This window comes from Onychostruthus taczanowskii, unplaced genomic scaffold (genome assembly GCF_017590055.1).
Source record: "Onychostruthus taczanowskii isolate IOZ18803 unplaced genomic scaffold, ASM1759005v1 scaffold43, whole genome shotgun sequence".
Taxonomy (NCBI): domain Eukaryota; kingdom Metazoa; phylum Chordata; class Aves; order Passeriformes; family Passeridae; genus Onychostruthus; species Onychostruthus taczanowskii.
In genome coordinates this window covers 3,289,391-3,313,737 of record NW_024501792.1, presented here as the reverse complement: position 1 = coordinate 3,313,737, position 24,347 = coordinate 3,289,391, and the positions used below count along the sequence as shown (strand labels likewise).

Genomic DNA, 24,347 nt, shown 5'->3' with positions numbered 1-24,347 from the left:
TGCCTTATAATTATTTCATTAAACCATTTAATAGTTATCAAATATGAACCCCTCTCCTGTTCCATTTAGGAATTATTGCAATTGTTAATCCACGTCAAGCTTATTTTACTGAAATTGGTTGATGCTCCCAAGTGCTCACTGTGCCCTTCCCTGTGGATTGATCCCAGGAGATCCCTTGGGGCTGGATCCCAGTGATCCTGCATTAAAGATCATCCAAAATGAGAATAGGACACCCTGGTCCCCTCTCAGAGCTGGTTTTTGGAGGAGTCACAGGGGAGGAGATGCTCGGGCTCTTTCCTTACACCAGAACCTGGAGGAGCAGATTGGAGCCAGGGCAGGTTTGGGTTGGATTTTGGGGAAGTTTCTTCCCCCAGAGCTCATAGGTATTGATCGTGGCCAGGCTCAGGGCTCTGCCTTATAATTATTTCATTAAACCATTTAATAGTTATCAAATATGAACCCCTCTCCTGTTCCATTTAGGAATTATTGCAATTGTTAATCCACGTCAAGCTTATTTTACTGAAATTGGTTGATGCTCCCAAGTGCTCACTGTGCCCTTCCCTGTGGATTGATCCCTTGGGGCTGGATCCCAGTGATCCTGCATTAAAGATCATCCCAAATGAGAACAGGACACCCTGGTCCCTCTCAGAGCTGGTTTTTTGTGGAGTCACAGGGGAGGAGATGCTCGGGCTCTTTCCTTACACCAGAACCTGGACAAACAGACTGGAGCCAGGGCAGGTTTGGGTTGGATTTTGGGGAAGATTCTTTGTGGGATTTCGGCTTTTTTTTTTTTTTTTCTGTTAAAGTGAATTGTGAATTCCTCTTCATTTCACTTTTCCTCCTCATGAATGGCACATTGAGTCAGGATTTAATTCCTGAAACTGGAAAAACCCAGAGGAGCTGTGGGAATCCCAGGGACTCTCATCAGCTGCCCCAGGGCACCCTCCTGCCCTCTCTCCCAGCCCAAATCACCCAGATGGATAAAAACTGGATGAGCCCATTTGTGGGAAGCCTTTGGAATGCATTTGTATTCCAGATCCATTGGAGCCTGTATTCCTTGGCACCTTTCCATTAAAGCCCTGGATGCTCTGGAAGAAGCTATATCTTAATTTGAACAAAGTGATTCCAGTTTCTGTGGGCAGGCAGTGCAGTTCCTGCAGAGTCCTTTATCAGTATTCTGTGCTGCCTCCTGGCAGCTGCTCATTTGCTGTTGCCTCAACCTGTGCTGACCTCATTTTCTCTCACAGAGCAGTGAAGGATTTGGTAAAAATTAGTTATATTAGTGGCTCCCGATCCAGCCAGTTTATTTGTGATATGACAAATATTTCAGCCATTAGGATCTTTCCATCTCTTAGCAGCTTAAATGCACTCACTTATATTCCAAATCACTGCTTAATTTAAAAGCCTATTTGTGCAGATTGGCGCAGGCAGGGAAAAAACCTGCGGAACACTCACCCCTCCAAAGAGGGCTGTGGGATTGGATCCCCACTCCATAACTTCACAGTGCCTCTAATCACTCTGAGCACGCCAGGAGCACAGCAATTCCACGGAGGAAGGGGGGCAGGAGCTGGGGGTGCAGGGCATGGATGGAGGCTGGCTGTGCCTCAGTTTCCCCTCATGATGCCTTGGGAAGGCTGGCCTAGAACAGAGGCTGGACAGAGGTAAAGAATCACAGAATCACAGAATCACAGGATAATGAGGTTGGAAGAGATCCCTAAGATCATTGTGTCCAGCCCATGCCCTCACACCTCAACCAGACCATAGCACCAAGTGCCATGTCCAGTCTTTTTTTAAACACATCCAGAGATGCTGATTCCACCACCTCCCTGGGAAGAGCATTCTTTATTTATTATTCTTTCAGTGAATTTTTTTCCTAATATCCAACCTATACCTTCCCTGACGTGGCTGTGACTCTGTCCTCTGGTTCTGTCAGTGCTGCCCGGTGGGAGAGACTGACCCCACCTGTCTGCAACCCCCCTTCAGGAATTGCAGAGAGCAATGGGGTCACCTCTGAGCCCCCTCTTCTCCAGGCTAAACAACCCCAGCTCCTTCAAACCTTCCTCACAAGGGCTTGTGTTCCCAGCCCCTCACCAGTCTCATTGCCCTCCTCTGGACGTGCTCAAGCATCTCAACATCCTTCCCAAACTGAGGGGCCAGAACTGGACACGGCACTCAAGATATAAAGCAGGGATTGATTCCAAGGATCTCCTCCATGGATGCACCTTGGGCAGCACAAGAGCCCAGCCAGGGCTGCAGCCAAGATGAACCCAAATGGTCCCAAAATGCACGAGCGCTCACGGGGTCTCTCCCTGGGATCAGCTCTGCTCCATGGGCACATTGCAGTTCAGTGTCCAATTCCAGCTCAGCCCCTGCACTCCCATCCTGCTTGTTTTTCTCTCTCCAGCCCACGGGGTTTGTGCTCTGGGGCTGAGATTTGGATCATTTGTCCTTGGTGCCCAGCTGGAGCAGGAATTGTTTTTTAATTACTGCTTGTGTCAGTTGATGTTTGTACTCAAATTTAAACATAAAACAGCTCTAAATGTTTACAGTAGGTTATGGCAGAGGAATCTGAAAATAATTATCCTTGATAAATTCTGCTGCACCTTTCACAATCAGGGAGTGATGGAGACACATTTAACTGCAAGGAAAAGCTTCACAAACCAGACAAAACTGTAATTCTTGCTCAGGCTCACTCCTGAACTTGCAAGGCTCTGGGAGTTCAGATGCTGATGGAAGTGGATCGATTTCCCCCTATATTGAAAGCTTCCAAAAAAAAAAAAAACCCTCCTCAACAAGAAAAAAACCCCAACCCACCTCCAGGGCTGCAAGTCCCATGGTTCCAATTAAAATCACCTGTTAACTTAAAAAGGTCTCTTTTTAAAAAGGGTTTAAAAGATTTTCATTTAATTGATTCAATGTAAAATGCCCTTTACAATTACCACTATAAACTACTTGTTTCCCACTGAGTAAGACCCAATTTGAGATGTTTATCAAGACTTTGCACTCTTTCCACTCTCCATACTGAGTTCTTAAATTCTTTATTGACAGCTTGCATCTGTCAGCCGGGGATATTTTTAGTTTGTGGCAAGAAAGCTTTTAAAAGGTTGTAATGGCTTGATTTTGCAGTGTCTGTAGCCTCAAGAAAGAAATCAGCTCTAAATGGCCTCGTAAGTGCTGGGTGTCCCTCATTTCAGAGCAGGAAAATGCCAGGATTTCACAAATTTCTCAGTATGTCCATAAAGGTTCAGTGCAAAAATCACCCTCCCCCTCGGATTTTGGAATTTTTTCTCTCTTGCCGTGAACTTCTTCACAATTAATAAAATTGTGGCGCTGATTGGGTCCTCTTCAGTCTCTGACTTTCACTGTTGGGTTTATTTGGAACTCTGGGGCTGATCCCTGTGGGTGCCTTCCAACCCAGAATATTCCATAATTTGTCCTCAAAATGCTGATATAATAACAATAACAATAACAATAACAATAATGTGATAGAAAAATAATCATATAATAATAATAACAAAAATAATACTAATGCTGATAATTCCATTGAGGTGAGTTTGCTGTATAAAACCCATTTATTTGACCCCATTTGCTGCCTCATTGTGCAGATTTAATTTCATTTTTTTCAGCAAGAAAATGATGCAGAAATCAAAGCCCAACTTGGTGGGTGTTTGGAGCCTTGGTGGATTTTAGTCTGGGGAGTTTCCTTTGGGGAAAAGCAGCTCCCTTTTCCTTTCTCTTCTCTGGGGAAAGAAGAATTCTCCAACTTTTCAGCCCAGGAACATTGAATTATTGCAGAGTTTTGAGAAATTATTTGATTTCTGTAGCCCTGTCTCTCAGAGCTTGTGAAATACAAATATTTTGGCAGCAAAAATCCTTTTTTCTGCAGTTTTACACTTTTGGCTGAGGAAATAAATTCTTCAAATCTTCGAATCGAGGAGGGTTGAAATCTTGTAGTGCTTTGAGGAATCAAACAATTCCTGTAACCCCAGCTCTCAGAGCTTGTGAAATATTAATATTTTGGCAGCAAAAATCCCTTTTTCTGCAGTTTTACACCTTTGACTTGGGGACAAAAGAATTCTCCAACTCTTCATCCCATGAGTGTTGAATTCTTGCAGTGGTTCAAGAAATCAAACAATTCCTGTACCCCCAACTCTAAGAAATTGTAAAATACAAATATTTTAGCAGCAAAAATCCCTTTTTCTGCTAAAGTTTTCCACCTTTGACCCTCAGGTTGCAGGAGCCAGGGAGGGAAGGGTCTCTGCAGAGGGATCTCCACCTGCTGCCCCCAGGGAGCTGCTGGGAATTGGCTTTTCCCAGAAAAACAGGGGAAAATTGGGAAAAAACTGGGAAAAACTGGGAAAAAACTGGAGAAAATGGGAAAAAAACGGGGGGAAAATGGGGGAAAAAGGAGAAACTGGGAGAAAAATGGGGAAAAAATGGGAAAAAACTGGGAAAAGCTGGGAAAACTGGGAAAAAACCTGGGGAAAATGGGAAATAATGGGGGGAAAACGGGGGAAAAAATGAGAAACTGGGAGAAAAATAGGAAAAAAAGGGAAAAAAACTGGGAAAAGCTGGGGAAACTGGGATTTGTGAGTCCTTCAGGCACCAGAAGGAAAGAGATTTTTCTCCCTGGCAGTCAGCACGGATAGAATTGAACAAATGTCACCCCAGGAGAGGTTTTTGTTTTTATTTTTTTCCTTGTAAACCCATTGTGTCTCCATTAAAGGAGAAGGGAAAGGCTTCCCTCCAGCCCCTACACCTTGAGCATCCTCCCCAGCACACAAAAATAAAACACAGCCCTCCTAAAACAGGGGCTGGATCTCCTGTACTTTGCTCTGCCTGCATTTCAGCCTTTTCCAACATTATTTTTGGGGGAAAAAAGGCCATTTTTGGGAAAAAAATTGCCTTTTTTGCCTTTTTGGTGGCTCTCTCAGCAGCAATGCCACGATTTCTCATGAATAAAACACGTTTTAAGCGTGCTTAAACCCAGCCCAGCTCTCTGACCTGGCCTTGCTGCTGATAAAAGCCCCTCCTAAATCTCCAAAACCCCTCCTAAATTACCCCAATTACACTTTGAGAAGCACAGAGTTTGTTTCCACACTTTAAATTCAATTTCTACCCAGACCAAGAGAGAAAAACCTCGCAGCCCCTGACTAATTACAAACCACAACAGGTTAAAGCGTCCAGCACCAAGGTGATAAATATGGGCATAATTATGGGGTTATTGTAGGGGCTTAATTAGGAGAGCTGTAATTAGCTTCTTTTTCCCAATTTTCATTGAGCAGCTAACAAAAATCAAATGGAAAATATTTTCATTTAAAAGGCATTCTCAGCATAGGGGTGCTGGAAGAGATTTAATTATTCATTGTTAACAACAAGGGGGAGAAATCATTTCTTTTGTGCCAGGAGGGGGAAAAATTGAGGCTGTCAGGCAAAAAATGAACACCCAGCAGCTTTCACCTGGAATTTTGGGGTCAGCCTGTGAAGAATTCTGGGAGTCCTCGCCTTCACTTTGCTGAGGTTTCATTTGCAAACTTTAATTTGCAAAATTTCCTTCTTTTTCGGGGGGATGAGGGGGTGCTGGGCACTGCCAAGGAGAGCCTGGGCTCCCCAGATTCCCTGGGTTTGTCCCCAAGAACCCCAAATTTCCTCTTTTTTGGTTCTTAAGCATCCCAAATTTCCTGGGTTTCCATCCCCAGGCACCCCAAATTTCCTGGTTTTGTCCTCAAGCATACCAAATTTCCTCTTTTTTGGTTCTTAAGCATCCCAAATTTCCTGGGTTTCCATCCCCAGGCACCCCAAATTTCCTGGTTTTGTCCTCAAGCATACCAAATTTCCTCTTTTTTGGTTCTTAAGCATCCCAAATTTCCTGGGTTTCCATCCCCAGGCACCCCAAATTTCCTGGTTTTGTCCTCAAGCATACCAAATTTCCTCTTTTTTGGCCCCCAAGACCCCCAAATTTCCTGGGTTTAGGTCCTCAAGAACCCCAAATTTCCTCTTTTTAGGTCTCCCCAAGCCCCCCAAATTTCCTCTTTTTTTGTCCCCTAGCACTACAAATTTCATTTATTTTTTGTCCCCAAGAACCCGAAATTTCCTGATTTTTGATCCCCAGACTTCCCAAATTTCCTGGTTTTTGGTCCCCAAGCACCCCAAATTTCCTGATTTTTGGTCCCCAGACTTCCCAAATTTGCTGGTTTTGTCCCCAAGCATCCCTACTATCCTGATTTTTGGTCCCCAAGCACTCCAAATTTCCTAGTTTGGGTCTCCAAGAACCCCAAATTTGCTGGTTTTGTCCCCAAACACCCCAAATTCCTAGCTTTGGTCCTCAAGCACCCCAAATTTCCTCATTTTAGATCTCCAAGCACCCCAAATTTCCTGGTTTTTGGTTCTCAACCATCCCAAATTTCCTCTTTTTTTGTCCCCAAGCACCCCAACTTCCTGCTTTTTGATCATCAAGCCCCCCAAATTTCCTGGTTTTTGGTTCTCAACCATCCCAAATTTCCTCTTTTTTTGTCCCCAAGCACCCCAACTTCCTGCTTTTTGAACCTCGAGCCCCCCAAATTTCCTGGTTTTTGGTCCTCAAGCCCCCCAGATTTCCTGATTTTTGGTCCTCAAGCCCCCCAAATTTCCTGTTTTTTTGTCCTCAAGCCCCCCAAATTTCCTGTTTTTGGTCCCCAGGCCCCCCAAATTTCCTGCTTTTCGCTGCCTGCAGCTGCTCAGTGCTCAGGGGCTGTTTCAGGAGCATCTGAGGGGGCTCAAACACCAAGGCTTGGAGCTGAGCTCTGCTCCTCCCAGCACCCTTCCAAAGGAAAAAGGGGAGAGAACTGAAACTTTCCAGGTGTGGCTCTGCCAGGGAGAGCAGCAGACTTTAATTCAGGTGCCCAGGGTCTAATGAAGTCTTTCTGCTGCTGAAATTTGAAATATTTGTGCTGTCAGAGCCTCCTTGAAGCTGCCAGGGGCTGATGGAGCCTGGAAAACTCTCCCTCTGCATCCCACGGGATCTCCATCCTCTGACTAAGGGAAAAAAACCTCAAAAATCGCTCATTTTCCTTAAAGTTAAACAAAACAACCAATCCCTGATCCCTGCTGGCGTGGTGGCAACAGGGCACGAGGCATATTTAACATCTCAGGGATTTTTTTGGGGTTTTTTTTTTGGGTTTTTGGTTTTTTTTCCCCAAGGAACCCCTGGTGCTGCACATCCCCCTGGATTTGGCTGCTCATTTGCTGGCCCTGAAATCCTTCCCCGTGCCCGAGCTGAGCAGATGAGCCTCCAGGATCCTTCTCTTTCTTGTGCATTTAGGGGTGAAAAATCGGCAGCAAGGATTCAATTAGCATCATATCTGAGCCTGCATCCACATTTGGGCCTGACAAAAGCAGCATCTGCTTCATTAGGAGTTGCTTAATTAATCCTGACATGGCCAGTTATTATATGGTAACAATGTCCTCTGGGTGAATACTTAGAGGGGAAGGGATGGGGCAATCGTGAAAAGATGATTTTCTTCTTTTTTTCTTGGAGCTCCTTTCAGCATTAAAAGCTGGGGCTGACCTCGTGCCTTGCCTCATTCACAGAAAAGTGATTTCTGACTTAGGTGGGGCTGATTTTCCTCTGGAAGTTTGGGTTTATTTGTAAATTTATATATATATATTTATAGATATTTTTTTTTCAGCAGAAAATTCATGGTCAACACTGGCAGGAAGGTTCCTAAATCATGTGGGATGGATTCATGTGTTACACGACAATCAAAGTTCCCTTAATTGCTTTTCCTGAGGATGATTAAGACCAACTTAATCAGGCAGGATCTCAGTGGAAAAGCTGGAAATTCCTTTTGGAGCTCACAAACTCTTCTCAAGCAGCTCCACACCAGCTCCAGAGCTCTGCTGTGGTGGGGGGAGGTCAGCAGCTCTGTGGGAATTGCAAAAACTCCTGAATTTCCTCGGGGGAAATAGGAGGGTGTGTGCTGAACCCCAGGTTGGGGTGGCACGGCTGGCACAGAGCAGCTCAAATCCGGGATTTTGGGACAGGAAAGATTAAACTGAAGGAAAAAAAAAAAAAAAGCCCCCAAAAATAAAAAGCCTACAGGCAGAGAAGGGAGAAAAAAGAGTATTTATCTTTACACAGAAAATTTGTGTGCTAGTAAAGTGCAGGCAGTGACAGGAATTTCAATTATTTAATCAAAAAGAAAATGAAAGTGGCTTTAAGTGTTGTGATTTGAGCCAGTGAAATCTAATGTGGGCTCACATTGAATATGAGGAAAATGGGAAGAAAATTAAAGCTGCTCCTACTTAAATCATGTGGTTACAAATGGTAAATTAGTTTCTCGATGTTTTCATTTAAGTGTTTAAGTGGAAGGTTTTATTCTTAATGTAGTGTTGTGACACAGAATAAAAACCTTATCTGCCTCTGTGGCTTTTTTTCCTTCCCCCCTCCGTGCTGCTGCCTTAGAAGGCAAAAGGGGAAAAAGCTGCAGCGGTGTTCGGCTGCTTTTGTGAAAATTGGGAGGCAATATGCTTTCACCACAGGCTCATTAAGGTAATAGATGAATAATGTCTATTAAAAATGCACTAGGCTAAATGAATTTAATGTGTGTTGGGAGTGAAATTGCGCTTGCTGGAGGATGCAAACTGGAAAATTCTCTTTTTTTTTTTTTTTTTTTTAATTGTTGGAGTTATTGGGGGATTTAAGGGCTGGTGTCTGTTGGGGAGAAATGCACACACTGAGCTTTTATTTGAGAGAAAGCTCCAAAAATCCTAAAATCCCTCCGTATTTTGGGGAATATTTTCTATGATTTGTTGATTCCCATATTTCTGGCTGTTTTCCAAGCTTATGGCCCTGGCCTTGCAGGTTTTATTTTCCACATTATTTCCCAATAACCACTGGCAAACTCTTCTGCAAAGGCCAAGGCTGGATCCCTCCAAACTCAAAAGAAAACAAAATTGGGCAGAAAACCCTTTATTTTCTTTTTTTTTTTTTTTTTTTTTTCTTTTTTTAGGGGGTGATTTCACTGCACTGAGCATCTCCACCATCAACTCTGAAGAGCAGAAAACACATTTTTTATTTATTAGACACATTGTATTATATATTATATATTGCTATATATATTACACATTTCTTATGTATTATACACATATGGTAGGTTTTATATATATATTTATATATATTATACAACACATTTCTTATTTATTATACACATAATATAATATATATTATATAAATATAATATAACACATTATCACACCTATTATATTATATATTATTTTTTATATATAGTTAAATATATTACATAACACATTTATTATTTATTAACTAGGAACCCCATTCTTAAAAATTCCAGATGGATGGGGGTTCAATCAAGAGCTAAAAGCCCCAAATTTCCTCCCATCAGTAAGAACTCAGCACCTTTTGGGGTCTGTGGGATTTTCTGTCCCATTTCTCCAGCTCCAAAAGGAAATTCCAAACTCCCTGCAACGATTTTCAGGCATTTCCAGCCTCCTGCCCAGCCACTGCCATCAGGAATATTTGGGCAAATGTATATTTGAGGCTGCTAATTGTCCAATTAATTTGACTTAAATTGGCTTCTAGGAAGAGGAGATTTAGGGAGGCACATACAAGCAATAATTTTTTGTTGTTGTTGTTATTTTTTGTGCAGGAAATCACATTAACATCAAATATCAGGAATAGCTGGGCTGAATCCAAAGAATGGGTTTGAAAAATCATCTAAATATTTTGTTATTGATTTGTTAAGAGGTATCCACCTGCACCACTCCTTGTTTTAATGGACATTTGAATATTTCCCTTTAAAATTAATATTAAATTGAAAATTGATTTTAAAATTAACATTATATTACAATTCATACTGACCAATGTGAGGATGTGTTTTGAACATTAGACACCATTCCCTCACTCCGAATTCCTCACCCTTGGCAATGGCCAAAATGCCATTTCAAAATGCAATTTCCACTTTTAAAGCATTATTTGAAGATGCATTTGTGAGCTGCTGACTTGATTCTCTCTCTTTTTTTTTTTCCTTTTTTTTTTTTTCCTCCCCTTTCCCCCCCAGACCTGTCATCCACTTCTGGAGTGCTTAAAATAAAGTGCACAGATACAGAGGAAGCTGAAAGAGTCAAGAAGGCAGATGATACAGAAATGTTTTGAGCAAAGTGTGTTACTCAGATCTCTCTAAAGTACATTTCTGCCTTTATTCTGAAGGCCACAGCACAGCCAACTCTGCCTAATGCAAGTAATGGAACCAATCTCTCCCTTTGATCATCAAAAAGGTGATTTTTTTTTCCCCCCCCTCTATTTTTTTTTTTTTTGTTGTTGTTGTTGTTGTAAACCGGTTTTGCAATCTGTTTGGGGCAAACATGAAAGAAAACGAGGTTTAATTGTGCTGCAATAAAGGACGATTCTTTTAATGAGGAATTGTGTCACACGGGAGCACCTCGGGTGGGAGTGGTGGCTTTGGTGTGCAGAAGGTGATGGAGAAATTGGTGTGCTTGAACTGGGTGGCAAAACCAGGCCAAGTGCACTGGGGCTTGTCTTAAGTGATTTATAAAACCCACTTCCCACTAGAATTGACCTTTTAACTGCAGCCTGAATGGAGGGTAGAAAATGTGAGTGCAGAGTTTGTGAATAACCACAGAGAGGCCCAAAATACAAACCCAGAAACGGGAGCTGAGCAGGGATCTGGAGATACACGTGCTCATTCCCCAGTTTATCACCACTCCTTCCCCCTCTGCATTCATTGTGATGCATCAAATACAATTCAAATGCTTAGAAAAGTGGTTTTTTTATGTCACAGGTTGGATGTTTTCGGGGTGTTTGACACAGAGCTGGGTTTGGGGTCAGCCTGGATGCTCCCAACAGCTCCCCCTGACCTTGGAGTGCAGATTTTTGCTTTTGAGGCTTCACAAGGAGATATTTTAAAGCTGGAAAGCAAAAAAAACCCACTTCCCACTAGAATTGACCTTTTAACTGCAGCCTGAATGGAGGGTAGAAAATGTGAGTGCAGAGTTTGTGAATAACCACAGAGAGGCCCAAAATACAAACCCAGAAACGGGAGCTGAGCAGGGATCTGGAGATACACGTGCTCATTCCCCAGTTTATCACCACTCCTTCCCCCTCTGCATTCATTGTGATGCATCAAATACAATTCAAATGCTTAGAAAAGTGGTTTTTTTTAATGCCACAGGTTGGATGTTTTCTGGGTGTTTGACACAGAGCTGGGTTTGGGGTCAGCCTGGATGCTCCCAACAGCTCCCCCTGACCTTGGAGTGCAGATTTTTTTGCTTTTGAGGCTTCAGAATGAGATATTTTAAAGCTGGAAAGCAAAAAAATGAAATCAAAAAGGGCTCAAAGTATTGGTGGTTTCGTTTTCACAAAAACCATTCAGGTTTTTGTGCTCTGGTGGGTTTTATAGATGTGAACTCCTCGCTTCCTCCAGATTGGGATTATTTCTTTATTCCAGGGGTTTTTCTGAGTGGGAAAGGCACAAGAAATTTTCCAGATTGGGATTATTTATTTATTCCAGGGGTTTCTCTGAGTGGGAAAGGCACGAGAGGTTTTCCACAGAGCAGCAGAGTGTGGCAAATAATCAGAGGGAAGCCACAGAGAACAGGAGGAAAACAATGGGAGTAAAATCAAGGTTGGATGGGCAAGAAAGGGAAAAGGAGGATTATTGCACCCCAGAGGTTAAAAGCAAGGATGAACGTGGCTCATACACCACAAAATTAGGGAACAAGGGAGGTGCTGAGCCATTAGTGCCAAAAAGGGTGAATCAGAAGGTGCAGTTGTGCAGCTGATCGCTCCACAGCTGGAATGAAAGCAAACCACAGAGCATTAATGTGCTAAAGGCAACAACAAAGCAGGAGCACAGCAGCAGGAATGGATTTTTTTGCAGAGGATTAGCCCAGATCCCAAAGTACAGATGGTCCTGGGTGAAATAATCACCCCTGCCCCGAGGGAGTCAAGGTGCCCAAGGGTTGGGAGCACGGGCAGGAATTGAGAGGGAGCTAAAGGAAGAGGAGAACAACTGAAAGCAGGTCCCAGGGAAAGCTCTGAGCCTCTCTCCTGGTTTCTGATTCAAAGAAAGAAAGAAAGAAAGAAAGAAAGAAAGAAAGAAAGAAAGAAAGAAAGAAAGAAAGAAAAGGAATCTATCTTTCTTTCTCTTTCTGTCTTGTTGGTTTTTGGAAAACACCCTGCTGAAGCTGAAAACAACCATTAGGGAATGAAGAAGGTCTCAATTAATAAGTGTCACTCTTAAGGGAAGTGTTTGGATCAGACCTGCCAGTGTTACTGCTTGTACCCTCTGCCTTGAAGAAATGCTCGTGGTTATCAGATAGTGAGGCAAATTCTCAGTACAGAGATAAAATTCCAAATTTGGGAATGAAACTGCTGAGCCCACCCATGGATAGCTGAGTTTGGGAGCTGTGTAAGGAAACTATAATCTTTTTACACTTTCAATTTTTATATCTTTTTATCACCAAGATTCCTGCAGTTCTTGGTGGGATGGAAGCCTCAAAAGTGCCTTTCTGTCTCAAAACCTCCTCCCATCAGCAGCACTTCCATGCCCCTGTGCTTTTCCCTGGCACTTTAGCCCTGGAATTATTGTGCTTTTCTGGGGAGGTTCAGTGATTTTCTCAGAATTACACAGAGCTGGCTTTTAACCTGAGTGTTTACTGTCTGGGGATAAATCACCAGGCTGATTTCCCCTCTAGTTCCCATTCTGGCCTTTCTTCCTCTCAGCACAGATGAAGGACGGTGCCAGGCTGGGCAGTGACAAGGTTTGAGGCAGCAGGAGCCAAGGGATGAATTGTGAGCCTTGGAAAACTTGGATGGATCTTCCCCTGCCACCAGCCCTGGTTAGGAGGCAAACTCCTCTTTGAAGCTTCGTTTCCCCTCCCTCAGCCCTGGGACAACATCAAACCCATCCTCTGAGCTCTCCTGGAGGGCACAGCAGAGGCTTTCCAGCAGAAATATTCCCAATATCCCAAGCTGGAAGGGACCCACGAGGAGTTCAGCTCCTGTTCCTCTGTGGCAATGCTGAAATGGCAGAAAATTTCCAGTGCAATCCCAGCCTGGTGCTCCAGGGGTTCCCACTTTATCTCAGCTGAGCTGGACTGATAAAATCCCTCATCACCAGCATCCACCCCACTCCTGGATCTCCCACAGGGCGCCAGCTGAGCCTGAGCTTGAGGAGAAAAGGCAGATTTGGGCAAAGGCTGACAGGATGGGGATGGGGAGAGGGGCTGGGGCAAGCCAGGAGTGCTTTTGCCTCTCCCCAGCAGCAGAGGCACTCGGGAACGGGAAGTGGCTGAGGCTGAAGCATCAAGCAGGGAACATTCTCCATTAAGCCAAGCTTTGTGTTCAAAAGCCCTCTCTCGGTGTTACATGTGTGGCTACTCAGCCCGGGCTCTTCAGCCCTCTCTGCTGCAGCCAGGCTCCCATTTGGAGCCTATCAAGGCTGTCTGTTTTTAATTTAACCCTTCCTTTTGGAGTGGATTGGTCTTGAAAGGCATGAAAAGGCCGGGCTCCAGAGCTACCTCACCTCTTCAAGAGGCACGGCAAGGTAAGTGCCTGTATTTTTAAACCACACCAAATTTATCCCTAATGCAGCACACTGAAATAAAGCTGCCAGCATCAATGCAGACGTGCTGACCTTTGAAATGACCCCCGAGGTTTTAAGTCAAATACATTTCTGTTTTCCTGGGTAAAATTCTCCAAATGATCTTAAGTGCGCGAGTGTTTATCTAAGCAAAGCACGTGTGTTATTAAATCAGAAACTGGGGGTGCATCACTTCCAGCAAGTTTATAAACCTCTTGGAACCCGTAAAAATCAGTTTTATTTTATTGAAGGAGCAAGAGACAAGCTCCACAGCAGTGTGGCTGTGGTTAGATAAAAATCAGGAGGTCTGAGTTGTTTGGGGTGCCAGGCTGGGATTCACAGAGTCCCCCAAGGTGTTTAAGGGGGGTGGAAAAAGGGACAATTCTGCTCCTCCCCTCTGGTCCCTCCCAGGTGGGGAGGGAAACACCCAGTGAGTGAAACAGCCCAGTCTGTAGCTTCTTCCTGCTTTCCCCTGATCCTGATCCTGATCCCAATCCTGATCCTGATCTTGGTCCTGATCCCAATCCTGATCCTGATCTTGGTCCTGGTCCTGCTCCTGCTCCCAATCCTGATCCTGATCCCAGTCCTGATCCGGATCTTGGTCCTGATCCCAATCCTGATTCTGATCCTGATCCCAATCCTGATTCTGATCCTGATCCTGATCCTAATCCTGAGCCCATCCTGATCCTGATTCTGCCCCTGATCCTGGTCCTGGTCCCGATCTTGGTCCTGATCCTGATTCTGATCCTGATCCCGATCCTGATCCCGATCCTGGTTCTGCCCCTGATCCTGATCCTGGTCCTGATTCCTATCTTGATCCTGATCCTGACCCTAATCCTGATTCTGGTCCTGCCCCTGATCCTGCTCCTGCTCCCAATCCTGATCCTAATCCTGATCCCATCCTGATCCTGATCCCGATCCTGATTCTGCCCCTGATCCTGATCCCGATCCCAATCCCGATCCCAGTCCTGCTCCTGCTCCCTCCCGGATGTGTCCCAGCCCTGCAGGCTGGGGCAGTTCCTGCTGGGACACCTCCCCAGGGTCTGTTCTCCCGGAGTTTGGCAGAAATGGGATGGGGTGTGTAGGGAAAAGCCTCTGTTTGTGTCCGTGTGTCTGTCCAGCCTGGCAAAGGGCTAATCCAGGGTCCAGGGGCTCTCCTTGGCGTGTTTGGGGGTCCCTGGATGAAATCCACTCTGCTGGGTCCCCATCACCCCAGGGACCTGCAGAACAGGAAAATGGGGGGAAACAGGGAAAAGACTTTTGGGGCAGAGAGGACCAGCCATACCTGGCACCTCATTTCTGTCATAAAGAGCTGTGAAATGTTACATTTTTAAAAAAATCCCTGGATGTGAGCACTGCAGGGGCGATCTCCCTTCCTGGGGCTGCCGTCCTGTCCCTTCTCCACAGACGGGGTTTGTCCCCTCTGCTTCTTGCCCCAAACAGCAGCAGGGAGAGGCTGCGTGCCTGAAGTGCCACTGCACAATTTGGGGACGAGTTTTGCTGCAAACGAACACCGAGACGCAGCCCCTTTCCTGCTCTGCCTCATTCGGCTGTGCCCCAAATCACGAGGAACTCCAAAAATCAGCCCTGTCCATGTTCCGAGCCCTGGAGCTGTGACCAACCTGGCTGCTGTGACACAGCTTTAATCTTTCAGCTCCGCTTTAAATACCCAAATTTACCCCCCCAGGAGCCGGTGAAGCCCCGGCCCCCCCGGCAGAGCAATCGCAGCTGATGAAATGGCTCCTCAAGCAGCTTAGGCACTCCTCATTAACAGGGGGCATTAGCCCCATTTCATCACCCTGAATTCATCGACTCGATTGCTCCAGCACAGAAAGTTGGATTTTAAAATCCTTCAGCCAAAAAAAAAATCCTAATGGTCATTTCAGGAGGGGCCACTGCAATAGGATTATTGCATTTATCTATTTATTTTTATATCTAGTAATTTATTTATCTATTTTTTCCTGGGGGAAAAGAGGGAGAGGAGAGGAGAGGAGAGGAGAGGAGAGGAGTTTTTTATTTATTTTTCTTGAGGAAAAGAGGGAGAGGAGTTGAGGTTTTCCCCCGGTCCTGGGGGACTCCCCCTGCTTTTCTGCATCAGGATAGCTGATCCGTGCTCTGCAGGAAAGGATCCGTGTATAAATACATATAAATATTTCAAAAGATAAAAAAATCATATTACACATAAGAACATAACACGCGATATAAACACAAATATAACGTATAAAACACAAGCAGGACCGCGTATATATTTAATATCCATAAACACACGCCGCTGGGCTGTGTGAGCGCTGCCTGTGCGCGGCACAAAACAAAGTGTGGGTGTGGTTCCAGCGGGGCACAAAACGCTCCCGGGGGGTTCCCGCTGGCACCGGGAGCCCTCCGGCCGCCCCCTCCCGAATTTTGGCAGCCGCTGAAGGCGGCACCGCTGTCCCAGCCCGCGGCTGTGCCCGGCAGAGCCGGCGCCGCTGCGGAACTCGCGAGCCGCGCACTCATTAAAGGCCGGCGCTCGCCGCTTCTATTCTTTCTCAGCTTTTTTCCTCATCTATTTACCATTTACCAGCTCATCCATATGGAAGGCATGGCTTGCACTTGCCTGAGAACTGTACTTTTAGGACTAATTGATTCGGGTAATTAATTTGTTCTACCTGCTGGATCAGATGGAAACGCTGTCCGTGTGCCCAAGGATTAGCACTTGTCTTTCTAACATCTTTCTTAATTATCTAATAGCATGGGTTGTGCGAATTCTGCCTCTATTAGAACACTTTTACTATTAACGGGAGTGATTGGAATTGTGATGACAACTCGATTTCAACAAATTAGAGCTTAAAATCAGGAGATGAAGGAGAAGCGCCTTCTTTTAATTTCCCTGAGTTTAACATCAATAATTAGAGCAATTTTCCGAGATGCGAACCGAAATTATCTCGGCTATGATGTGGTGTATCACCCTCATTTGAGCAAATTGACTCCGGGGAAATGAATGGCGCAGATTAGAGGGGTGAGGAAAGGCAAAAGAAAAAAAAAAAAAAAAAGAAAAAGAAAAAGACAAACAGAGGAAAAAAAAAAAAAAAAAAAAAAAGGGGAAAACCCCCCAAAAAAAAAAAAAAAAAAAAAAAAAGTGTTGGCGCAAGGGATGGGAACAAAACCGTGGTGGGATGAGAGCTGAGAGCGACGGGAGAAGCTGCGTGCGCGGGGACAGGTTGGGAGCGGAGCGTGGGAAAGAACCGCTGGTTTATTTTCCCCCAAGTTTTGCTCTTTATTTATTTATTTTTTAAAGGAAATAAATAAATAAATAAAGGAGATCTCCCCCGGGTTGGGGGAGACGCCCCAAGCGGGGGCTGAGCGGGGCTGAGCGCGCTGGTGCGGAGCGCTGCGCGGGGGAAGCTGCGGAGCGGCTCCTCGCCCCCTCCTCGCCCCCTCCTCGCCCCCTCCTCGCCCCCGGGGTGCTTTGGGTGGCCCGGCAGGCCCGTTCCCCCCCCGCTCGCCATTGGCTCAGCGCGCATCCCCCTTCCCAGCGCGCCTCAAAGGCGCGCAGCGCCCCGCGCATCCCCGACGCGCCCGCCTCGCCTCCCCCGGCTCCGCCAGCTTCCTTCTGCCTGGGGGATTCATTTTTTTTTTTTTTTAATATTATTTCTATTTATTTTGACAGAGGATTTAAAACAATATTAATTTAGGTCGTTCGCGCAGCGCCCCGCGCATCCCCGACGCGCCCGCCTCGCCTCCCCCGGCTCCGCCAGCTTCCTTCTGCCTGGGGGATTCATTTTTTTAAAAAAAAATTATTATCTCTATTTATTTTGACTGAGGATTTTAAAACAATATTAATTTAGGTCGTTATTTTAATTTCTTCCCTGCCGGCCCGCGGCGCAGCCCCCTCTCTCCGCTCCCGCAGCTCGGCGCGGCTCCGTCCCTTGCCCGCTGCCCGAGGGGGCCCGAGCTGCCATGAACCTCAACTTCACCTCGCCCGTGCTCCCCGTCTCCACGGGCCGGCCCACCTCCTTCTTCATCGAGGACATCCTGCTGCACAAGCCCAAACCCCTGCGGGAGGTGCCCCCCGAGCACTTCCCCGGCTCCCTGGCCTCCCGCGTGCCCCTCTTGGACTATGGGTACCCCCTGATGCCCACCCCGACCCTGCTGGCGCCTCACCCGCACCCCGCCCTGCACAAGCCGGAGCATCACCACCACCACCCCTATTTCCTCACCACCTCGGGTAAGTGCGGCAGCACCTGCCGGGTTCGGGGCGTCCAGGCGAGGACTGGGGTGGGGACAAGGGTGAAAGAGCCGCTCTGGGGCGGCCAGGCATCTTTTACATCCCTGCATCCCCCAGGGCAGGAGCCGCTCGCCCCGCGGCAGCCACTTCGTTAGTGGATGCCCGAAACCTTGAGGCTTTCCCTCTTTTTTTATTTTAATTCTATTTTTTTTTAAATCGCTTTTATTTTGGGAGCGATAACCTCGCTTTTCCCTCTCGCTGTCCAAGCGGGCTCCGCTTTTCCGCTCCTCTCCCGCACCCTGCGGCTCTGCCCGGGCCCGTTCCTTTTCTGCAAGGAGAAAACCTCCAAAGTTTCCCAAGCCGTGTGCCAGCGGGGCCGTGAAGGATGGCTTCCCCCTTCCCAGTCTTTTCCAGGGCTCCCTCCGTTTTTTTCGTGCCCGTTTCGTTGTGGTTTCCTCGCCGGGAGGGTTCAGGTGGCCGCTCCAGCCTCGAGTCCCCTCCGGTGGTTTCACCTTCCCGGGGGTGGGCTCTTGGAAAACCCCCCCGTTTTCATCACAACAAAACCCCCAAACCCAAACCAATCCATCGACCTCAAAAACGAAACAAACGAAAAAACCACAAAAAAATCAAAGAGGCGGAGGGAGAGGCCACCGCGAGCAGGAAAAGTCCGGCATTCCTGGGGGTCCAGGCTCCTTGGCCGACCGCAGCGAGGGTCTCCGCCCCGTGTCCCCCCAGGAATGCCGGTGCCAGCGCTTTTCCAGCACCACGCTCACGCCGAGCTGCCCGGGAAGCACTGCCGCCGCCGCAAAGCCCGCACCGTGTTCTCCGACTCGCAGCTCTCGGGCCTGGAGAAGAGGTTTGAGATCCAGCGGTACCTCTCCACGCCCGAGCGGGTGGAGCTGGCCACGGCCCTCAGCCTCTCCGAGACGCAGGTAGGGGAGCGGGGACTGGCTCTGGCACCTGTGCCCAGCCCTCATCCCATGGGTCCAGCATCGCCCGCATCCCTGGGAGCATCCCCCAAATCCTGAGGAGCATCCCTCAAACCACAAAGAACATCCCCACATCCCGAAGAGCATCTCCCCATCCCGAGGAGCATCCCTCAAATTCCAAAGAGCATCCCCACATCCCGAGGAGCATCCCTCAAATTCCAAAGAGCATCTCCACATCCCGAGGAGCATCCCTCAAATTCCCGAGGAGCATCCCCACATCCCATCATTTCCGCATTCCCCAGATCACTTCCAGCATCCCAGCACTCCGTGCAGCATCCCCGCATCCCCTCCAGCATCCCCCACATCACATCCCCTCTGAATCCCCACATCCCACCCTCTCAGCACCCCCGCATCACTTCCAGCATCCCCGCATCCCCTCCAGCATCCCCACATCCATCACACCCAGCGCTCTTCTCCCTATAATTTTTACCTTTTCCCCCCCTTTTTCCCCTCCAATCTTTCTCCCACTTCCCCTCCTTTCCCCAGGTGAAAACCTGGTTCCAGAACCGCCGCATGAAGCACAAAAAGCAGCTGCGGAAGACGCAGGACGACCCGAAGCAGGCGGGCGGGGAGGAGAGCCGGGAGCAGAGCTCCCCCGAGCCCGAGCTGCCCGAACCGGCCGGGGCCGAGCCCCGCAAGGGCCCCCCCGGCCCCTTCCTGCTGCAGGACCCCGAGGACGAGGTGGACATCCTGGAGGAGGGGGACATGTGCCCCCACCGCCTCTAGGACAGCCGGGGCTCTCCTGCCTCTCCTTGCCCACCTGGCCCCGCAGGTCGCCCCCGAACGGCTCGGGAAGGGGGTCACGGCTCGGGAAGGGGGTGTGGATGCGAGGGGAGCCCCCTCCCCTCCCCGGGGCGAAGGTGGCGATGCCCCCGAGGGGGCCGGGACCCCGCGGTGCCGCCGGTGCCCCCCAGCATCACCCCAAGGCTGGGCTTGGCTCGGAAATCTGGGGCGGGGGGGAGTGAAACGAGCCGAGTTTGTTTTAGCTTCCCCCTTCCCTCCGAAGTGTCGGAGTTTTCCTCGCTCCCCGAACTTTCCTCGGGTGTAAAATAAATGTATACTCGTGGCAGCGTGTTGTGGTTCCTGGGAGCGGCAGGCAGGGCAAATTTCACCCTTTATTCCCCGAATCCCTAAATCCTCGCCGCTCTTCCCACGCTCGCCGTCTCCATCCCCAGCGCGGGAGGTCGGGCAGAGCTCCCAAGACGTGCATAAATAAAAAGAATTGTAAGAAAAACCCTCCGAAGAAACAGGTAAGGCAAAAATTCCGGTTTATTTCATTCCGCTCTGGGCAAGTGAAGGGGGAGCATCTCCAATAATTCGATTTTGCCACGGCTGCACGGAGCAAACAGCGCTCCCAGCCAGAAAAAAGGGATTTTCTACAACTTGGAGAAGTGTCGGCAGCCTGATTCCTGCCCGGCTTCCAGGTGTGGATGCCGGATAATTCCCTTTTTCTCTGAAACAGCCCCGGAGCGGGTCCCGCGTTCGGCTCCCGCCTCCGTGCGCTCCGCGTCGCGCTCGGCTGGAGCAGCCCCGGCCGCGCTCGCTTTGCCTTTACCTCCCTGCCAGGGAAATGGGCTTCATTTCCAGGTAAATTCAGATTTTTTTATCGTTTAGTTTTGGTTTTGGGCTGAGCTGCTGGCTGGGAAATGCGCCGGGAGCGCGGCGGAGGTTCAGCATCTCCGGGGTGAGGTTGGGATTGGGAATTTCGCCGGGAAAAGCCTGGAGCGGGGGCTGTGCTGGCTCAGAATCCCCGGCTGCAGCAGCACCACGGCGGCGTGGCGGTGTCTCCTTAGGTTATTTAATTTATTTCCTTATTTTTTTGGGTTTTTTTCCGCGGGAATTTCATTGGGTTGTCTGGCGTTTTAGCACTTTCAGGGCATTTTGGATGATGGGACATGTCGTTTTGTGAGGGGAAAACGTTTAATTTTCCTGTTTAATATATAAAATATAGACGATTGAAATGTGTATGTTCGCTTCCTTTTTTTTGTCAGTCTGCCTTTCTAGTTTTTTACATGTAAAATAAAGATCACACACTGTGTAGAGGAAAACCCCCAATACCCATCCACCTTTCCAGGAAAAGCTGCTTGCTTTTAATAAATCCTTTCAGGACAATTATTTCTACTAACAAAAAGCCACCAATCTCCCTAAAAATTAGGATTTTTAAAGCAACCACTTTGCTCGGCGGGGTTTGAAGCAGAACCGGCTGGAAATGCCGCTCCCAGCTCCGGTTTCTCCCCTTCTCCCAATTCCCGTGGGTAATGAAGCGATGGGAATTAAAAAACCTGGAATTTTCACACTGTTCCTGTGTATTTTGCTCTGTGATTATTGTCATTCTCCCCCCCAGCACGCGTTTCAATGGGAATTATTAAAATTAACATCAGATCCACATGATATTTATGGGATCTATATGATATTTATGGGATCCACATGATATTTATGGGATATTTTTTTTTTTGGCCGCATCTGCCGCTGCTGTTCCAGGGTCGGGAACGGCTCGGGGCTGGCCTGGCTCTGCCCTGAGGTGCAAGATCTATGAGGAAAAGGTCAAAACACGACTCAAAAACCTCTCAAACCTCTGCTGTTGCTCCCCTGCCACTCCTGGAACTCCCTTCCCAAAATATTTCTGCCCATCAATAAAACAAACCCCGCAACCATTTTCACCTCTGGGCGGTTTTAGGCACCTTGGCTGCCAATTAAAGCTAAAAATCAGATTAAAAAGCGGTCCCACACAGAGTGGGAATATTCCCATTCCCAGGGACGTCCCCATCCCAGCGGGACATCAGAGCCTTGCAGGGAACAGGAATGCTAAAAATCAGATTAAAAAGCGGTCCCACACAGAGTGGGAATATTCCCATTCCCAGGGACGTCCCCATTCAGAGCCTTGCAGGGAACAGGAAGATTTGGGAATCTGCTTATCCCACAAAGTTTGGTGCAAAAACACCTGAAATTGAGAGAGCTGAAGGAAACACTGCCAGAGAAATCCCCTGTGCCAGCAGCCAGCTCCTGCCACGCTGGACATGGAAAAATGTCATTTCCAGAGAGTCTGGGCAACGTTTGGGAACAGGTTATTGGAGAATGGAGATGGTTCTGGGGAAAAGGAAGGGCTGGGCAGGCGGTTTTTGTTTCTGGCAGAGATTTTTTCACTTGGAATAAATGAAATGAGGTCTTATTCAGAGAATTTTTCACTTGATATATATGAGAAATAATTTGGTATCTCACTCGATATAAATGATGCAATTCACTTGATAGAAATGTGAAATAAAAATATAAATATTCAGAGATTTCTTCACTTGGAATGAATGAAATGAGGTTTTAGTCAGAGAATTTTTCACTTGGAATAAATGAGATGAGGTTTTAGTCTTGGATCCTGACTTATTCCAAGCAGCCGACTTTTCCCTGCTCTTCCCCAAGAAGCTTGAGGAGTAGGGAAGAGATTTAGAGCTGCTCTCTCTCTTCTTAAAAAACCAAAACATTTAATGTGTTCATTTGGGGAGTGCTGGAGTGGAAGTGACTCACAGGAAATAATTGCTGGCACCAGGAAATGTCAGTGGATTTCCTATTTTTCAAGACTGATTTTCATCAAAATTCTTCAGTGAGTTTTTCTGAAATGAAATCGTGTTCTGGTGATTAATTTAAGACACAAGTGGTTAATGCTTTTTTTGGTTGTTGTTTTCATTATAGAAAATCAAACCCCAATCCATAAAACCCTGCCATGAACCTTTGTTTTCTGTTTTGATTTTGAGCACTTTCCTGCTTGCTGCCTTAAACATTTTGAACTTTTATGGGTTTGGAAAGCTGTTCCAACCCCAATTTTTTAATTCTGTGGCCAGAGCTCCATAAAAGCAGCTCAGATATAGGTTCAAAGGGCATTTATAGAGCAAATAATTTGAATTTCTCACTGTTGCACACACATGGAGGAGCTGGGGAAGGTGTAAATAACCCATGGCCAAGCCCAGCAACAATCTGGACATGATGTAAACCTCTTTTTATGATTCCTCTCCTCATTTCTCTCTGCTGCCTGCTGGATTCAGAGCATTTTTTTATCACTGATGTCCTGAGGAGCTTTTCCTCTCTTCTAGTCTCACCAACAAACAGCACCACCCCAACCAACTGCAAACTCCTGCTTGGACGGTCCTGGCTTCAAAAGCGGCTGATTTTGGTCTTGGGGTTACCTTGTTCCTAGATTTCTTGTTACTTGGGTTGGTTTCTAGATTTCCTGTTTCTTGGATTTATCTTGTTTCTAAATTTCTTCTTTATTGGATCCATCTTGTTACCAGATTTCTTGTTTCTTGGGTTTCTTTTGTTTCTAGACTTCTTGTTTCTTGGATTTATCTTGTTTCTAAATTTCTTCTTTATTGGATCCATCTTGTTACCAGATTTCTTGTTTCTTGGGTTTCTTTTGTTTTTAGACTTCTTGTTTCTTGGATTTATCTTGTTTCTAGGCTTCTTGTTTCTTGGATTCATCTCGCTACCAGATTTTTTGTTTCTTGTATTAATATTGTTTCTAGATTTCTTGTTGCTTGGATTTATCTTGTTTCTTAATTTCTTGGGTTTACCTTGTTTCTAAATTTCTTGTTTCTTGGATTTGTTTCTAAATTTCTTGTTTCTTGGATTCATCTTGTTACCAGATTTCTTGTTTCTTGGGTTTCTTTTGTTTCTAGACTTCTTGTTGCTTGGATTCATCTCGCTACCAGATTTTTTGTTTCTTGTATTAATATTGTTTCTAGATTTCTTGTTGCTTGGATTTATTTTGTTTCTAAATGTCTTGTTTCTTGGGTTTACCTTGTTTCTAGATTTCTTGTTTCTTGGATTTATTTCTAAATTTCTTGTTTCTTGGATTCATCTTGTTACCAGATTTCTTGTTTATTTGGTTTATCTTGTTTCTAGATTTCTTATTTCTTGGGTTGGTTTCTAGATTTCTTGTTTCTTGGGTTTATCTTCTTTCTAGACTTCTTGTTTCTTGGCTTCATCTCGTTACCAGATATTTTGTTTCTTGGATCAATATTGCTTCTGGATTTCTTGTTTCTTGGACTGATCTTGTTTCTAGATTTCTTGTTTCCTGGATTATCTTGTTTCTAGAGCTTGGGTGAGCCCCTGGTGGTGCCCTGCAGGGCTGGGCACAGCTGCTCCCAGCATTAACCCCTGGGGAGGCAGGAGGGTGCAAATGTGTGATCCTGACCCACAGTGGCTGTTCTCCCTGGCAGGGCGCATTTCTTCAAGGAAAAAGTTGGTTTTAAGGTTTTATCACCCAGCTTGGTGGTGGCAGGGACGAGTGCTCACATTTCAGCCATTCCTCATACCACTGCAGGAAACCACTGAAACCACTGAAACCATTCCTGAAACCACTGAAACCATTCCTGAAACCACTGAAACCATTCCTGAAACTACAGAAACCATTCCAGAAACCACTGAAACCGTTTCAGAAACCACTGAAACCATTCCTGAAACCGCTGAAACCATTCTTGAAACCATTGAAACCGTTCCAGAAACCATTCCAGAAACGACTGAAACCATTGAAACCATTCCAGAAACCACTGAAACCATTCCTGAAAC

General features: G+C 46.6%; 1 protein-coding gene across 11 annotated transcripts; it reads left to right on the top strand.

The window, feature by feature from the left end:
• The first annotated feature begins 8,485 nt into the window (after positions 1-8,485).
• On the top strand, positions 8,486-24,154 carry BSX (brain specific homeobox). Of its 11 annotated transcripts, none has more exons than XR_005953364.1 (6): positions 8,486-8,530; positions 10,059-10,275; positions 17,466-17,805; positions 18,073-18,737; positions 19,281-20,044; positions 23,842-24,154. XR_005953364.1 is itself a non-coding variant. In XM_041414030.1 (6 exons), the coding sequence occupies exons 4-6, from the start codon at positions 17,538-17,540 to the stop codon at positions 19,518-19,520; spliced, it is 1,173 nt and encodes a 390-aa protein (XP_041269964.1). In that variant the 5' UTR covers positions 8,486-8,530; positions 10,059-10,275; positions 12,743-13,565; positions 17,466-17,537; the 3' UTR covers positions 19,521-21,584. The 11 variants fall into 11 exon arrangements, 6 of the variants coding, with proteins under 6 accessions (XP_041269964.1, XP_041269967.1, XP_041269961.1 ...); XR_005953366.1 differs by having other exon boundaries at positions 23,874-23,898; XR_005953365.1 differs by lacking the exon at positions 23,842-24,154 and adding an exon at positions 22,874-23,110.
• Positions 24,155-24,347: the final 193 nt, after the last annotated feature.